This window comes from Amblyomma mixtum, chromosome 3 (assembly GCF_055824585.1).
Source record: "Amblyomma mixtum isolate Tamu chromosome 3, ASM5582458v1, whole genome shotgun sequence".
NCBI classification, from domain to species: Eukaryota; Metazoa; Arthropoda; class Arachnida; order Ixodida; family Ixodidae; genus Amblyomma; species Amblyomma mixtum.
Genome location: NC_143014.1, coordinates 267,214,779 through 267,233,897, shown reverse-complemented (window position 1 = coordinate 267,233,897; position 19,119 = coordinate 267,214,779). Strand labels below are relative to the sequence as shown.

Genomic DNA, 19,119 nt, shown 5'->3' with positions numbered 1-19,119 from the left:
AAGTTCCGAAGCGTTATTTTAATCAATAAATTGCATAAGAAGTAAGGAGAGCTGCACGGCAGCGCATATGCAGGCTCCCTACATCGCGCACTACGGCCACAAATAACAGTGGTTGAGCGTTCAACCTTTGGGGCCTAACTGCTTTGCCCGAGTCCACGTTTTTCCGCAAAGGCGAGGGGATTGACTTCATTTTTCGTGTTAGTCAATGGAAAAGAACGGTCGACTTTTTCAGCGCTATAAAAAGGAGCCGGCACACACGTATACACACACCACACTCAACTCGCGCTGGAGAACCAAATGGACAGAAATATGCAGGTTATTTTGTTCCTTGCAGCAAATACCGCATTTGGCAACTAAAGGTGATGCGTGGAACGTACGACAAGGTGCTTGGGAAAGCTCCTGAGTTGGGTTGTCACCAACCACAAAATAAATTCAGCGACGAAAACGGTGCCGTTTGACCCAGGAAAACCAACGAGTTGGCAGCGTGTAGTTGATGCATGCCACATCCGAATGAATGCCTACGCTTTCAGTGGCGTTATGCAAAGAATCCCATGCTGAATCTATAAAAGGCCCCCGGAGTATTTCCGGTGTGATTTCCTAGAAAGTGTAATGCGACGCATATGTTCCTTCATTTAATTTTTTTTTTTTTGCTGACAGGCAGCAGGAATGGAAGAATGTTTTAACTGCAGCTTCGCGAAACCTCAATGTACCGCAAGTCGAAGACTGCTTCTCTTGCAATACTTTCGTACAAGTCTGCGGTCACGTCAGAACGAAAAGCAACGAGGTTTTTCTGCCTTTTTTTTTTTCAGTACGGCCTTCTTTCAGCTAAACTTGCCAAAGATTATGCCACTCCCGCTCGACGCCAGCACGGAAAAAGGGCGTGTGCTCATCTGGGTTGCCCTGGCGATCAAAAGGGGAGTGTGTTCACCATGTCTGCTTACAATTCTTCGGCCCTTCTCCCAAAAGAACAATTAAGCCTAGCAGTCAATAGCGCACAAACTTCAGACCACGGGATCTAAACTCGGCCGTGGAGGTCGCATTTCGATGGAGGCGAAACGAAAAAGGCTCCCGTGTGCTGTGCGATGTAAGCGCACCTTAAAGAACCCCAGGTCGTCTGATCTGGTCCGGAGTCTTCCACTATGGCGTCTCTCATAGCCCGTACATCATTTTGGGGACGTTAAACCTCACGTACTACATATCAGCACGTGACCTTCCACTGCTGTTAAACAAAATTGACAATGCCGGACTGAAAGTATGCTGCATCTGCAACGAACTCGGCTAACGCGCTTGTGATGGTTGCTTGAAAGCAACCACCGCTCAGTGGTGGTGAAAAGTACTCTGTGAAAAAAAAACTCACCTAAATGCTTTTGTACTAATTTGCCGATATAGCGTATGTATGGCTGCTTTTAATGTTGTTCTCGCGCTGACAAGGCCCCAAAATCTGATTACATTGTGAGTGTGAAACGTGAATTTATATTTCATTTGTATCCTCAAGAAACCAACCATTTGTTTATTTACACTGAACTAAATTTATTTTCCTCAGTGCGTGTAGATATCCGTACAGCTGTACTAATATTTATTTTGGTGTGGCACTCCCTGTTGTCGCATGTAGGGGAAGCCGCTGCGTCAAGATGCCACTCAGAGCAGCTTCCTGCGACTGCTGCATCTTAATCTGAGGAAAAATAATGTTGCCTGAATGATTATAGAGACACCTCCAGGTCATTTATGTTGCATGCTCAGAAACTGCAGCCGAAGACGAGGCTTGTCACCGTTGCTTCGCGCAGTGGACGCGTATATTGGAAAAAGCGACCAACAGAACCAGTGTATCGGTGGATTAAAGGATGCGTGCATGTGCGTACACCTGCTGACCTGTCCCTGCACACGTGCACAAAACAAACAGCAGAACTTTAGCGGGATTAAAGGATGCTGCTGCATGCTAAAGACGTATTTCCGGACATGAATCATGCAGTACCTACCCATTTCTGCCACTTTGAATTAGAGTAAGTAATTCGAGACTTCCGTGAGTTGTGCGCACGCTCAGCTCCTAAGTTCTTGCGTCTTGTTCGCCCCGTGCAACGTAAGCCAAGTCAAAGTAAAAAGAATTCTGTGGCCAACTGCTAATGATTTCAGATCCGGCGCCGAAAATGCAATATTTTAAGACAACCTTCAACTCGCGTAACAGCTCGTGTGTGTTTGTGCTAATGCGCGTGCTTATATTATGAAAGGAAAGAAACAATATTAGCCTCACTTAAAATTACCACCTCCCTTGTATGATGATATTGTAAGCGAATAATGATAGTGAAAGGCTGCTAAGAAGAGCGACACAGGGATTGATAAAATATGAGGGTTGTGATGGTGGTCTGGTTGAGAAATAGAAGACGTTTGCCTCGCTTTCATCGACGTATGTCTTTTCTCCTTCGGGACAATACTGTGACCTTTTCGGGTTGCTGCACTGATATAGCAAGAACAGGAAAGGCAAATCGCCATTGATGTGAACCGCCCTTGGGCGCCATTGTTGCAGCGATCGTAAGCCGCTCGCACGAGTTCTTTCTATCCGAAGTGCTTCCGTAGTAAAGGCGTAACGGCTGTTTTCTACAGCCAGGTCGGGCAGCGATAGTTCCCAAATTATCCATCTATGTATCTTCGCCACGTTGCTAAAGGTTGAGCGGGCTATCCTTCTGCCAACATCGCCCTTCCCAGGCTCCCGGACACAGTCACGATAGCTATCGGCAGCGACTAACTTCCGACCAGCAACAGCCGAATCTGAGTCACCCATGTTGAACAATCAGCACGAAGCGCTCGCTAAGTTCACGCAGGAAAGGAGCTCCTATTCCTCCAGCCTCCTTTGGATTCAAGAACAGGAGCACCACCTCAAAAACCATTTGCGGTACGCCAAAGGAGAAAGAAAGGATTAAGTTGTATCTGTTTCAGCAGGACAAAAAAAAAAAGAGTCATGCTGTAGGGCAGGATAGCGCTCGCTAGAAAAAAACAAAAATGCAGTGACTGCTCCTATGACCAAAGTAACAAGGAAGAGACCGTGAAGGAGAACGGCGGAAAACCACTTTAGGCATAGGATTCGGTTTATAATGGGTTCGCAAGGTCAGCGCATACATTACTGTGCCATTTTAATGTCATAGCTTTAAAGATACCGTACGGCAGAAAACCTGACGTCGGCATGACAGAAAAATCGTGATTGGTCGAGAAGGTAGTGACGTAGGAAAGAAGTTACGTTAGAAAGAAAAAAAAAAGTGGTCTAGCGGTATGGAATCGCTCTCCTTTGGTTCAGAAGCCGAACGAACTACGTCCGGATCTCTGAGGAATAGTAGTGCTTGCTGTAGGCTGTAAATTTGAACCGCGCGAAGGACAAGATCACAGGAAAACAAAGACGACAGAACGAGGAACATACGTTCAGTGGGATAAATGGAGGCCTTGTACGAGTAGCTTACACCAGCCACACAGTGGGCGAATTACACTGCAGGAACACTTAGTTAGTTAAGGCAACTAATTAGAGTCACAAATTAATATAAAATATGATGCGTAATACAGGGGTATGTGATGGCAACGAGCGCGGCGATGCCTGCGAAAGGGTGTGCCAGGGAACCCTCAAGAGACCGACGTGCCCTTTGACGCTGTCGCGCCATACTCTTACAGGCGCCATACTCTTACAGAGACTGAAGTCTCCATCAAATTTTTTTTCTCTTGTGCACGAATGATTTTTTTTTTTTACTGTATCCATCGATGCATCTGTGTGTACATTGTCTCCCTTATTGCTGAAAATAGCTTGCATACGTTGTATCTGCATCAGTAATTGCGCTTTCTTCTTGTATTATCCCACATTTTTTGCAACAGTACCTGTTACAGCTACGTTCCGGGAAGAAGGGATGCCCACCGTTCGTGGACACGAAATGAGTAGAACCTCCTCCTCTATTGTGAGTGTGAATAGGTTGTTACGAGAAAAAAATAGAAGGCACTCTCTCGCCCTCTGTCACCCAGCGCCGGAGCCGCGTTTGCCGGGGGCTCGGCGGGGTCCACTCAGCCGAGTTCGGAAACAAGCAGGCTCAGGCTACGCAAGGTTCGCGCGCCGTGCGAGAACCGGCAATGGAGAGCGCGACGCGCACAGCAGACGAGAAACATTGAGGCGGCTGCACGAAAACGATAAGAAACACATCTTATAAAAGCATCTCTCATAAGCGCACATCAGGAGATAAATGCCGCCATGATTCACAGTACAACTTAGGTGTTTTCCTGCATTTTTTGTGTGCCCGGATGCGCGCCCTGATGACTGTCTAGGCTGCACGCTGCGGAACTGACCTCGAAGCCAACCACCGTGATGGATAGACATTTCTGCAGCTTCTTCTCTTAACCCCACCCCCTCGACGTTCCTGAGATAACTGAACGCGTGAAAGTTGAAAATTTTGAATTCTTACAAATCTGCTTGTCTTACTTTTTCATATTTGAGGGCTGTAGTTTGCGCAGCTGGCCGTCGCTGTGCACATTTATGACGGGCAAGGGATTCAGTGGTCTTGCTACACTATTGCGACGGCGAGGCGAAACCGATTACAGCATTTTCTCTGGAATTTCGAAAAACCCTTTTCTCGCCGACTTAGTATTTCGCCGATTCTGCCAAGAGGGCATGCGGAAAGTGTTCGCACAAAAATGAATAACCACTTTGCGCCCTTAAGTCCTCACGTTCTGGAAGAACCTCTATCGCTCAAAATTTTTTGACATCGTGTGCTGTTTACGCCTTGTTTTTTTTTATCTTCTTGAAGACGAGGTTAGTCTGCATAAAGCTTGACTTTAGGGCCATTCGCTCTGCCTTGCAAATAACCGACGCATGATTGCCCTCCGACGAATAATACGCAAAAATGACGCATGCAAAAAAGCGTAGGGATGATTTAGTATTTCTTTGCCAGTTTGCAAAAGTACTGTTGCCATAGCTGGCATTCTATTCTACAACACAGAGAAAAAAAGAATGCGGATATCAGTGCGTGGGGTAGCAACTCTTTGCACGCACATTTGTTAGCTATTGCTGATATTTAGAATCTGTGAAGGATGAAAAAAAGATGCTGGAAGGGGCAAACTTTCTTGGAATAAATACAAAAACAAAGACACTGACTCCGTTTAGATTTCAGTCCTATTCAGGGCACTCCTCAATGAAGCCTCCGCAACGCGATAGGCCCAGACAGGGAAAGAAACATATCGGGTCAAGACGAAACGGTTGAGCAGGCTTACAGCTTTTGCAGCAGCTTAGCTGGATGCGCCAAACGGTCGTACCCGAGCACAGCCATTTTCCTTACTGTCTGTCGCGTTTGGCTGAACAAGAAAAAGTAATCATTATAATCGGTCTAGTAAACCAACGCCAATACCGACATAGGAGATGAGAGCTCATGACAGTCGTTTTCCTTTTGTACGCCCGAAAAGCAATCCCCGCGTTCCATTCTCTTCGTTTCGACACTCTCTGGTCCCCTTGAGCGCTTGGCTTGTCGTCCTTGTGAGGTAGCTCCGATTTGAACCCGAGGTGTTTTTGAAACACAGTGCCGTGCGAGGAAGATTGCTTCACCGGCGCCGCGGGTGACCCGGATATTGCACTGCCTGACGGCTACGCCAGGCCGCCTCCTATCTCACAACGCCGACCCTGCAAGAGCGCCAACTCGCTCAAGGAGGATAACTTCCGCTTCCCTGCTACGAAAACAGCAAAGTCCCCATTTCTGCGTCTGAAGAGTATCAGCCATATCTTGCGAAGATCTTCTCTCCCGTCCTGATAAATAAAAGCATGAGCAAAACAGACAGATCAAGTCAAACGGTATATGCTTCTCGTGTGCGCGATTATTCGCTTTGCCCTTTAAAATTTTCAAGTGCGTCGTAAGAAGAAAGACATCTCGCTCAAAAGCACATAAGTACGAAACAGAAGCCATTCGAAAACTCGGCTGGTGTAAACAAAAGAGCAAAAGAAGCATGAAAAAAAACGAAAAAAAAAACGAAACAGTGATGCCTTGGGAGCAAGAACGTCTAACTAAAGCCCCAAAGTGAAGATACTTGTACGCAAATTCTCAGAGGAAATTGTTTTCGCAGTTCTTGCTGGGCTGATTTAGTTACAAGATGCTTTTAGTGTTCGTTGTTGCAAAGGCAGAGTTACGATCAGGAATGCCGCTGCTCCTAGGTCTTATCTCTGGAGGAAACGAAACGTACAATGCGTTTGAAACATAAGGAACGCCCCAGACAGGGCAAAAAATATACAAATGTCGAAATATGGTCGCTTCTTTTGCTCAAGTGGAACATAATGTTATCAATGGTGCAAATCAACATTAATGTCGAAAGAGACATTGTGAATATCGGCTATACATTTAAGCGGCAATGAAAGAAAATATTACCCGAAAAGGGACGCTAAGTCACGCTTTTAGATCACCCATCAAAAAAATTCTCTGTGGCTTAGCTTGGTTAAGCCCGGTAATTGCGAAAGCAATATCCGTACCTACGCCATGGCTAAGCTGGTAGTGTAGCTGGTGGTGGTACTTGTGGTTAGACTTGTGGTGATGCATCGGTTGTACAATCCAATCCAATCCAATCCCATCCAATCCAATCCACTCCACTCCACTCCAATCCAATTCACTCCTGTCCAATCCAATCCAATCCAATCTAATATAATCTAATCTAATCTGATTTAATCTAATGCAATATAATCCAATTCAGTCCAGTCCAGTCCAATTCAGTCCAATCTGATCCAATCTAATCCAATCTAATCCAATCTAATGCAATCAAGGTCAAATGAAGGTCAATGGCGGTCACCGCCGCTGCACGGCAAAGGCGTGAAGTAGTATTGCTTTCGCAATAAAATACTACAAGCGTTCTTCCCGCACTAACACACGACTGCGTTGCGAAGAAAATCGCAAATAAAGTCCTTGGCTTCTACCACAATTAAATTTCCCGTCCACTCCCCCCCCCCCCCTCGCAATGCGGGTGGTCATATTTCATTTTTACGTCGCGTAAGACACCCTCAGCCAATCAAATAAATCGAACGGAAGCGCGATCGCCTGATCCACGGCCATTCGTTGCGAGATTTATCGAGAGATGGAGATACCACATTGTCTGCCACAGCGTGCCTACACGGCAGCACATCGAGGTGCCCTAGTTAAACCTTTATAAGGCGCGAGATATGTGCATGTCGCACATAAATACAAATTGTAAAACTGCACTCAGAATGACTTTAGGATCTGAATTGCATCCCTTTCAAGCCGTTCTGACTACTGACTTTATAGAAAAAAGTGGTACGCAATTGTACCAATAACTTCGTAAAAAGACCTCAGATTTGGTACGGATCCTTACCTCTGTGTGTAAACATGTCAGTTAGAATCCTAAATTTCTTAAGGAAGTATTATAAGGTTTTTGACTCATAGTAAAAGGCTCAAAAGCTCAACAATTTTTCAATTTTTATTTTTTTTTTCGCCGTCAAGATAGGTCACGTCGAACAGTACATCAGCGCATGTAAAAACACGCAGAACATCAAAGAGTCCTATTAGTGAAAGTAGAAAAGACGCCGAATGGCTTCTTTGATTGTTCAGTAGTGTTCCGCGCGCAAAAATGTGGTCCGTTGCTGCGCCTTTTTTCTCTTTGCGGGCAACAAGAAGAAACTATTTTCCCGCTGCTGCACAAAGGGTTAAACAGTCTTCACGCTGTGAAGCTGCCATTTGAATACATGGCAACATCGGCATTAGAAAAGAGCGCGAATACCGTTCAGTCCTGTGCACAGCAAGCGCTTGGGAAGTTTCTGCGTTCGATGGCTTCATCACCCCGGCTTAGTGAATGGCGTGCAAAGCGAACAGCAGCGCGCCGTCACAAACAGCAGCGCCCTGCCCAAGCAGCAGTTGCCACTTTGTTTTCTTTCTATTTCTGTGTTGCTTAGCTATCAAATTAGTATTTCATGGGAGAGCGATAAACCAACAGTGGCCGGCGAAGAATTCCCGTGACCGCGCGCATATACCGTGATTCTCGAGGAGATGAGTATCGATACTTTCTTTTGCGTTTGAGTAATAATCCGGCGTATTTATTTGCATTGAAAATCAAATACTTGCTGCCCTTGGACACCAATCGCTCAACCTAGCCATACTTGGTATTCTGTTCTAGCGTCCTTTTAAATTAAGGGGACTGTAATGGCGTAGAGGTGTCTGGTTTTTCTTTGGCATAAAACTTTCCGCCCATAACTATAAAGAGGTAGAGACAGAAAATGTTTGGGTGCCCAATTTTTTTTCCTTGAGTGAGGTCTAAGGGCCTAATAATCATTAAAATGAGCTCGAAGCACTATCGCGCAGTGTTGATAATTAATTACAAAAATATTGTATCGACAGTTGCGGTCCCGATCGGCAAGCGCTGAAGGGCACTTTGACGTCAACGTCAACCGGCCAACGTGGAATACCGCATTCTGATGACGTCGACGTCACCACCGAGTTCTGGTTGTTCTTTTGGACAACCACTGGGCTTGATGAAGTCAATTTAATTTGGGCAAGGACACCTTGACGTCACTCAATGCGGGTGGAAGTGCCGTGAAATTCCTCGGACAACATTCACAATCCTACTAAATTATGTTCCACTTAGTGCCTGTGACTGAAATTCGCTAGAATTAATCTCCTTACGTCCATGAAAGAAATTATATCGTTTGTTTGCATTCGAAATTTTGTGCCGTACTCCTCTAACCGTGTTTTCAAAACAACTGGGGTCATGCCTTGCAACACTGAATGACGATCGAATTGCTTCAAACGACGACAATTCCTCTGGTCGACACGTTGGCTATACGACTATGGCTCCCCCTCAGCTCTTGTTCACTTTATTTTGAGTTGTCAAGAGTTCCATCTGCCTGCCCCTTCTCCTTAGCTATAGCCTTCAGTCCACATAACACTAATCTCCAGTAGGGTCGCAGCACGGAGTCAGTATACAGTCGAGACCACTTATAACCAACTGACGGTCATGTGGATTCCATTCATTATATCCGATGTCCTTTTGTAAGTTCACTGTCCGTATTACAGCCAAAAATATTAAGACCGCCAAAAATTGTTTTTATTTCTTTAGAAAACTGCGTTATGCTTGTCTACTTGTTCAAAGGAGACCGTACCGCGGCTCTTTGCGGGCACTCCAAGGCGGTCATGTTCTCTTCACTGATACCCCTGTTGCAAATAGCCAAGTTCAGGGACGGGATATAACTAATCCCTCGTCCACATTAATCAGATTCCTAGCAGTAGGGAAGTGCGCGTACTTGGCGTTCAACAGCTTCCTCAGAGCACGCGGCTCAGAAACGTAGTCATCTGAGGAAACGTCCGGCCAGGTATGCATCAACGACCCGTTGCCATAAATGTACATGCATCCGACCCTGTGTATTTTCGAGAGGTTTATCTATCGTTCATGGGCCCATGCAGCGACGAAAGCGGCTCAGTGCTCGTGGTACAAAATGTATCAGCTGTAATGTCCGCTGTGTGACGCTACCTGCCCGCGGTATAGCAGCGCGGCGACGCATGCCACGTGACCAGCACGGACAGCAAGCCATTCAAACTTCTCAGATCACTGCTGTTAGTTGATCCACGACCATGGGCAGTACCTTCGCTTTCGACAGTGGCCTTGCGCTAGTGATGCAAAACTATCGGAAAATTGACTATCGATAGTATCGATAGTTTTTTTGAAACTATCGATAGTGTAAAAAAACTATCGATAGTGCTACTATCGATAGACTATCGATAGTATTATCGATAGTAATACTATCGATTGGTTTCGCGGTCTCATGAGAATTAACGTTCCTAAGAGGCTCAAACTATGAGGGATGCCGTAATGGAGGTCTCCGGGTAAATTTCGACAAGCTGTGGTTCTTTAACATGCACAGGGATAGTTCGGAAAAATGCCTGGAACTGCATCTGATGAAAGAACAAACAGCACAAGTTGTGCTGGCCTACACACCATAGTGCACAGGAGACGTCTTGCTGACGTAACCACTGCAGAAATGCTTTTCGCACACATGCTTCGCAACTAGGACATTCGCACGCTAACATTTTATCCGGTAACTTTACGTAGGGAGTGTCTGCAGAGCTCGGTGACGCGTAGGCTTCGAAAACCGGCGAGTCCTGTCAGATACTCATACCATAACCTCCATACCACAGACTCGGCAAACCAACTTTAGGATGCAGTGGGTACGCGTGGTTGATTTTATAGAATCTATAGAAATATATATAACAAGCAGTATTGATACGGCTATCGAAAGTACTATCGATAGTACTATCTGTAGGGTTCGGCACGCTGCCGTCTCTTTTTGTACATGTGTTACGAACATTCCGCGAGAGGGCAGTGGCTTAGGCTGCGCGTCCCGTTTGGTTTCGTTTTGTTTTGTTTTAGTGCGTGCCGTTGGAAGGGGAGGAGCGGCTCGAACGCCCATGCTCTTCGGTTGGTCTCCCCGTTCGTTCTTGCGTTTTCCCTTGCCACTCCAGATGGCGGGGCTCTCTGCCGACATCGACCTTGGGCTCCTGTCCCCCATCTTCCCGGAATCCTGTCTAACGGGGGGAGAAGCCGCCGGACATAAACAAGCGAGAACGGTCTCGGTTTCGTCGCGTTACGCGACGGGCGGTATACTTGGCCAGCACGTTTAGGAACCTACAAGTGTCCGTTGGCCCCAGACGTCTAGCGCGCATCCGGTCCACTTGGCGGAGGATTGCGCAACCACGTAGGGAGGAATTTCGGGGTGAGGGAGAAACCCTGACATCAGTTCTGAGCTTTCCCATTCGTTAAAAGTGATGTCAGGCGGGAAGCTGTAACACAGTTCAAATTTGGCGTGTGGAAAGGGGCGCGGGATCGGGGTGAACTCGTGAAGAGACCCGCGCCCGAGGGCTTTTTGGCTTTAGCTACTCGTAGCTGTGAGGCGCTCGGTCGGGCCGAGCGCGGAGTAGCGGCCGTTGAGAGCTGGTGCAAGGCGCGCCAGTTCGACTGTTGGGACGTGGTGTCCCTCGCCTCTGTGCAGGCGGTCGGCTAGACCGGCCGCGATAGTTTGGCCGTACTGAATCTTGTACCCATCTGTAAATAGCCTGTATAAAAGTTCATCGTTTCTCTCTGAATCGCTTCGCCTGGAAGTCACTTCATCGAGAAGCCCTTCAAGCGGTGCATCCAGTTGCTGGAAACCACCGGACCAACACCACCGGCACAACTTTACTCTATCGATACTACTATCGAAAGTACTAACTATCGATATTACTATCGATAGTATTTTTTACCATCGATAGTTCGATAGTGAATCAACTATCGATAGTATCGATAGTACTATCGATAGTTTTGCATCACTACTTGCGCCCCCCACGCTTCTTCCACTTGGGATGATCTGCCCAGTGGTGAATACGCAGGCAATGACTGCCTTCATAGGCCATCGGCGCACGCATAGTCGGCGGCTATTTACTGTTTCAATGCCCCCTTTTTATTGCATTTCTGGATTCCATAACGGTTAGTAAGGCTGTGGAGCGGTCGTGCATGAGAATGCGGCCGCCACTCACTCCAGAGTCAAACTATAAACCCTCATGCCTCTGAGATCAGGCACTGCAGTAGGGATTGATTAACTTGGCTGAACCTTGTCGTGCCGTCCAACCTTGGAGGCCATGTATGGGCATTAGAAATGCCGCCGCATGAATGAACCGCGTCAGGGCGATAAGCTCTCCTTTTCGCCAGTGTCTCTATACAAGGCGTTTCACCTAAGACTTTACACAACTTTTAAAATAGGCGTTCTGAGTTAGAAAATCACTTTTTTCGGCATAGAAATTTCAGTGCTGTACTACATAAGAATACAGCTAAGATGTGCTAACCAGCAGGCTGGTTAATACTGAATAGTTAACTTTCAACTATTACTGTTGTGCTCCTTAACTATTGAGAGGCGTGTAGCCCACCGTAATTAATATCCATATAAGTATTTAGAATTTCGAAAACGCGGTTACCTTCGGCGCTGCGGCCCAACAAATTTTCGCTATTTCTACGAGTTACGTGCACTGGAGAGGTTGCTTTGCCTGCAAGCTTCTCGAAAGCGCATGTATTTTGGCGCGATGTAGCCAGAATTTGTTCGGCCACAGCGCCGAGGGTAACCGCGATTTCAATATTCTAAATACTTATTTGGATACTAATTAAGGTGGGCTACATGCCTCTCAATAATTAAGGAGCCTAACAGTAATAGTTCAGAAATTAACTATTCAATATTAGTCAAAAAGCCTACTGGTTAGCACGTCTTAGCTGTATTCTGATGTACTACTCTACTGACAACGATATGCCGAGAGAAGCGCTCTTCGATCTGAAAAAAAAAAAGCTATTTTTTTAAAATTGTGTCAATTCTTAGGTGAAACACCTTGTGTACGCTCCCATGCATATACAGGGACTCTGTTTCCAGCTATAGTTTCTGTACTTCCTGCACAGGCCGTGTTTGGAAGCAGTCGTCGGAGAAAGCTGCCATGGTTTATTCGTGGATATTATTCGAAAACGTTTCGAAAATTTCAGAACATATTCGACTATCCGTGAATAATTTCGAATATGTACCATTTCACTAGCTCAGTGAATAGAATAGTAGGATACTCGATTCACTATCAGAAAATTCCCCATACCTCTAGTTAAATGCCTTCAAGTTATATTCCTGTCAACTTCTTGCTCTGCCAAAGCTCAACAGATTTCTGTTCACTACAAACTCCGTTGAGAGGAGTGAAAAACATGGCGAACACTCAAGACAGCCCATTTTCACTTTTCACCTGAGCGTAAAATAATTTAACGCAGCGTAAAATATACCTTTCTAAAGGAATGTTGTGGAATTTAAAGGGTCTAAGCCAAGGGTCTCAAACCCGTTGTTTGCGAGCCGCATCCGGCCCGCCCGGCCTTGCCATGCCCAAAGGATTTAGCTATTGTTCCGGCCAAGCATCATCCCGTATTTCCTCTTACTGCCCTCATTTGCCGTCTCATAATGTACAACCGCAAAGAAGTCTTCGATTTGTGGACTTCCCTGCTTGTGTCACTGTTTAGTTCGTCGTGATGAGGGCCTTACTCCCCTACTGGCCCTCGAATGATAAAAGATTGTCAATGCGTCCCGCATGGTGAAATTGATATTAGACCCCTGCCTTATGCGACGGACAGTGAATAGAAACAAAGATGGCGTCACCTCTTGCGGGGGAACATCAAAGGACACTGTTCGTAGGTCCACCTTGCAGTAGGTATCTATGCACGGGATGATGAAGAAGAGGCCTGCAGAAAAGGAGAAAGAGAACGACATGAACGTGTTGAAGTCAGACAAACTGTGAGCATGTAGGACGCATCAAGTTGCAATGACTGTTTTGAATGCAGCTGCACGCAGCTGTATATGACCCTGTTCGGGAGTTGCTGAGAGAACTTTCCTCATTACCTCTATTAGTCTATGAACTGCAAGTGATGCTACTTGAAATTTGGCTCGGAGCAAGCTATCCCGAAGGATGGCATCTCTTGAAAAGGACAGTAAATGGTTAAAAAGTAATAAACAGGGCCTATAAATAAGTATTATTGTTTCGATATAATGATTCATAGAACAATCCGTTGCTTAAGTATCCGTTTATGGAACATGTAGTGCGTCCTGTTGACAGCCTCTGCCGTTCATTATTGCTCCCTCCTTCTGCACACGGGAACATTTCAATATATTTTCCTCAACATACATATGCAGACTAGTTGTCTGGGCGCAAACTATTTTCATAGCAAGTAGCATCTTTCTTCTATTAAGCACTGTAACTCACAGCTTGCAAGCCACGGTCGCTAAGCATAATATTACTCTGAACCCTAAATACTTAGCATTTAATTTGTTTCGTGGAATGAAAGCTTTCAGCTCCTCGCAATTAACCCCGTTTGTTCAACGCAAACCACCACTATTTGTTGTTTTTTTTTTAGAGCAGCAGCCTTAAAGTGAAATGAAGGAAGTTTTATACCGTGCCACCGTGGTTGAATTCGTAACGTCGGCGTAACAAATCGAGAACGCACGCACGCCATAGCACGGTTTCCAAAGAATAAAGCGGACAAGGGCCGTGATGCATCATCGAAAATTGCCGGCGCGGCGGCTACTCGCGACAAGCAAGCATAAATGGAAACCCGTATCCGGAAAGCCCTTAGCAGCCGCAAGTCGCACTTTGTTGCAGGCCACCCTGACATAGTGGTCCTCGCTAGCAACTCTGAATTGCACCCCGTAATTCGGGCTGCAATAAATGCGAGACGCTCTAGCAGAGCCAGCGCATCTGGAGTAGCTGTGGGCGACGACTAGCCCGAATAACCAGCCTCGAGCGAGCTGTCGACGCGCACATTAAGCAGCGAGAGCATGCGTTGTGCTTGCGCGGAGAAGTTATAACAAGTACAGAACGCGGGCGGCCGGCATAACAAAGACTCTGTAGGCTGCCTCTCGCCGTTAGGAGAGAGGCAGCTCTCGCTTGTTATTCAAACGTCCCTGTAAGAGAACCTTCCAACTTGCGTTATCTTGCTCTGAGTATAGTTATTTCTAAGAAACTGTTTACTGGGCGAACCGAGCTAAACTCGCGCTTATTTTTTATGGCTAACGGAGTATACCGTTCACTATTTATAACACAAAACTAAAAATGTACAAGGGTCGAAGGGGAGCCTCTGTCGGCTCGCCAGCGTTTCCACAAGAGGAGTTCTCTTCGTCTGGGCAAGTGCTCTTGTAGGCTCGTTGATGGATGGATGGAAGATAGGAGCGGATAGGAAACGGAGTGGTGGCAGTTGCCACCATTTGATTTTTTTATATATTTATTTAACGGTGTTATAAATCAGTCTATAAATACTCTGTTTTGTTTAAATGCATTTCTAACCCTATGTCACCTCTGTGCTTTTAAGCCGCCAATCTTCGAATCGCTTTTTGCTAACTTCCACAGCAGACTCATTCACATGAGCATTGTTTCCTCTAATGCCTAGAGCATCAGGGAGAGTGACTGTGCCTGCTGTGACGTCCGGATGGTTGCCACCACATACGAGTATAAGGTTTTTAGTTGTTTTTACAGATTTACCACACACTGCACATGTGGATTCTTCTTGGTTATATTTATTTTTGCACCTGCGCGTTCTAAGACACCCTATTTCGTCGTCTAGCCAACAGAGGCTCCTCCTCGACCCTTGTTAATTTTTAGTTTTGCATTGTCCAGAATCTCATCCAGGTGTCTTGTGCCTGCCGTGGTTCGCTATTTATGATATTAGAGGCTTTAATCACAGTGGAAGACGTACCAGCTTAGCCGTATACTGGATGACTGGACGCTGGCTGCGCACGCGCAGTGGCATCCACCTGGCCCCACCTATGGCACTGCGCATGAGCAGGAGCCGTCCGGTAGACCGGTACGCACCTACTCTATCTGCTACGCTAAAAGCCTACATTCTTGAGAAATCTCTTGAGTGAACTAGCAAGGCTTTCGAAGCGTAAAGGGGCGGTCTAAAACAATGCTCAGTACCTCGCAGGAAATCGTCCAACGATTAAGTGGCACTTCCGCATTATTTCCTCCTGTTAACGAGCATTTTCGCGTTTGTTCGGTCCCGTGATTAGAAGAATGAGTGTAACGTACGCAGGTATACAAAGTACGATTCCGTACGATTAAAAATAATGTATCTTGGGATGCGTGTGCGCGAAACGCTATTTGAGCAATAACCATTCCGCACATTGTCGTGGCTAAAAGTAGTATTCTAGTTTGGTGTACAAGGCTGTTAAATGCAGAAAAAGAATTGAGCTTCCAATATGAAAGCGACGCCCTCGGGAGTGTCGGTCGCTCGCTTGAGAGATAATTTATCATTGTTGATGAATTTTTCTGTACGTCCATTGCTTATGGCATCTGAAGTAAAGCTCTTAAGAACTACAGATTTCCTAAACTTTGCGTTTGCTCTACGTGTTCATGCAAGAAGCAGTGGAAAGTGTCGAAAAGTACTTGCATTATGCGCGCGTAAATGTGTGTATAATGGTTATAAATTCACTAACAGCCGCTGCGAACAATAACGTGGCACTGCTTTACGCATACAGAAGCCATGCCATGACATGATCAATATAGTTCAAATGGGTAGCGGATCGGGCTAGTTGGTGCAGTTTTGACAGTTTTCGAAGCGCTGTTCCCTCTGCGTTCGTGTTGTTTTAGCGCTTCGAAAAATGTCAGATCAATATAGAAATTCAAACCATTCCGCGTGACCAAGCTGTTGTTTTTATTTTTGTACCTGGTCTTTACATTTTTGGTTCTCTCTCTCTCTCACACGCACACGCGCACGCACGCACGCACGCACGCACACACACGCGCACACACACACGCGCACACGACACGCGCACGCACACGCGCACGCACACGCGCACGCACACGCGCACGCACACGCACACGCGAACGCACACGCGAACGCACACGCACACACACACACACACGCGCACGCACACGCACACACACACACACACACACACACACACACACACACACACACACACACACACACACACACACACACACACACACACACACACACACACACCTATTCGTGCAGTTCTTCACATTTGATATTACTTCACAATTAATAACCTCTTTCGACTGTTTTCAGTTTCCAGCTTGCATTCCCTTCACCGCGTAAGTAAACAGCACAAAACATTACTGCGAAGGAAACATCGAAAATACTGCAGTTCTTGTGTAATCCTCGCTAACACCGTACTTCTAAGGCATGCAACCTCACTGAGCCGCTTTAAACAATCAGGCAAATATTACTGCCGTGTTAGTTTAAATATTCAGACGCAATGTTACAGCGCAACCTGACAACTGGCACCTGCAGAAGCCAACGCCACATTTGCCTACGTGTGGCTGCGCATTTCACCTGTGTTAGCCATTGGCACGTGCATTAAAGACGGAAATAACACTTCACTGCTTCGCAGCACTACGTTAGGAGAAGCGTTTAAGCAAATAAGAGGAAGTTAAACGTGTCACTAGACGTTCCCCGCAATGAAAGCAATAACTGGTTATTAGTGTCAGTTTAAGCCCCTTTTCTGCACGTCCATCAATAAATTTTTATATTTAACACCATGCTTGAATGCCAGGCTGGCGAATAATGACACTGAACGCATTTTGCAGAACTGCAGTTCCAGGATATGTTACTGCACGCTTTGCGTATTCACGCTTATTTCAGATGTTTGTCTACGCCCCACATCCAGTAACTACCTGACGCCAAGAGCTTATTCGGCATTGTGCCCGAAAAAGCAGCGCGCTTGTTTCTTTTGTTCCAGCAAAAAAACAAAAAACAAGCATGAAAGTAGTTCCTATAATTATAACTGTGCCTGCAGTTAATTGACTTGCCATCGAGGTGCGTTATGTGAGCAGGGAGGTGCCTGATCCAATTAAAAGATCAGGAGGCGACCATCATAGATGAGAAATTCAGCGCTAGCTGGTCGGTTAATCCCGCCTGTGTACAGTGCTATTAATAGATCGGGCGGGTCAGCGTTCAACTACCAGTGAAATCCGAAGCATAGTTTAGAGTCAGTTGCGAACCGAGCACGCGAACCTTAATCGGTTGCCATCGACCTGACGCTCAAACGCACGAGTAGCTACCATAATGGGCCGCCTCTCTCTCGCATCCGACGGTTCCGACTTCGCGGGCGAGCACTTCCTGACCCTGACGCCGCTGTCTCATCTACTCGACATCGCGAACTCACGCTTCAGGATATTCTCGCCGCTGAGGCTGTTGCTTCTTTTCAAGTAGTCATCGCTTGCGCTCGCGTTCGAGGCGACATTCGCGAAGTTCTTCCGAGTACTGATTCAGGTGAACTTTCTTCGCTGTCACGGTAGCCAGCCACTGAGTGACGTCATGCTCGCTAACTACGCACCGCGCACGTCGTGGCCCTGTGAAGATCGGAATGAAAGTGTCTTGGAACCTGTCCACTTTACAAACTGCAGCTAGTGCTAAAAAAAAGACAACCAAATAGAATTATAGCAGATTGTATACTAATGAAATGCTGCCGATTGAACAGAAACGAAAAAGGCAGATCATAAAGTTTAAGTCGTAAAGAGCTGAGATGAACGCAGTTGATGTTAAGTTCTAAAATGCCATGACCGTTCTACTTAAATACGAGAAGCCAAGAAAATATTTGCCTCCCATTAACCTCGATATCAACGCTCTCACTTTTATGTTTCAGTTGTGCTATGGGTGCTTCATTAAACGTCGATCCTATACTGGTCCTAAACGGCGATTGTTACAACTATGAGCAGCGCGAAGAGCGAGGGGAAGGAAAGAGAAAAGTAGAAACTCATTAAAAGAATTCGGCTGGAATCTGGCCTTACTGAGGCAAAAAGAGAGTCCTATTTGAAAAAAAAATAGACGTTTTGTACTGTAAAGCAAAGCTCCGCGACAACCATTACAGCAGAAGAATGCGGAGGCAATAAAAGCTCGGAAGCCCTCTACTGCGGCCTTATTTACTGGACCAGAGAGAGAGAATGAGAAAAAGAAACAGCAGGGAGCAGCGAATCGTTGAAAAACAGACCTCGACCGGAAGCTTTGGCGCTGCTGGGGCTCAGCTTGAAACGATAACAAGCGTCGAAGGAGACGCAGGCGCAGAAAGCGAAGAGGAGTTATGAGCGGATGAGAGAGCGGAAGTTTTACGACCGGGAGGCGTGGGCGGCAGCTGTGGTCAACGACGTCATCCATACAGGGCAGCGCGGAGCCAGTTTCAGGTTGATAGGCTTCGAATTCTGTCGCCGTGCTCGTTAGAGGGGGCTCGGGCGCGCGGAAAATCGGGATTACGGAGCCGGGTTGGGCTTGCGGGTGGCGAGAGTGGGACAGCGGGTCGGTAGGACCATAAACTGCTCCGACGAGCCTTGGCACGTCGACGTCGGATGCCCCGGAGCACAGGGACTGAGTTGTACGCTGCCGGGCGCGGTTCGGTAAGCTGCCGGTGACTCACTCCGCTGGACGGTACCGCGTGAATCACACGCATTGCGCGACTGCGCAGTCGCACCGATAGGCACGTAGCGGCGCTATAGATGGAGAGCGCGTGTGGCTCGCGAGAAGATGTAGTTCGCTCTGCTGGTTTGCGCAAGTCGGCAAAAACCAGCGTAATGTAAGAAGCAAGCAGGTGCGGATGCAGTGTACTGTGTGACGTGACTTAAG

The 19,119-nt window shown here is 46.6% G+C and overlaps 1 protein-coding gene across 2 annotated transcripts in view; it reads right to left on the bottom strand.

The window, feature by feature from the left end:
* LOC149354669 (mechanosensory protein 2-like) overlaps window positions 1-19,119 on the bottom strand; it is a 381,157-nt gene that overhangs the window by 26,798 nt on the left and 335,240 nt on the right. For both annotated transcript variants that reach the window (XM_089583450.1, XM_089583451.1), the window contains one exon: window positions 13,145-13,227. In XM_089583450.1, coding sequence (XP_089439576.1) covers window positions 13,145-13,227 — 83 coding nt within the window. The remainder of the gene's footprint in view (window positions 1-13,144; window positions 13,228-19,119) is intronic.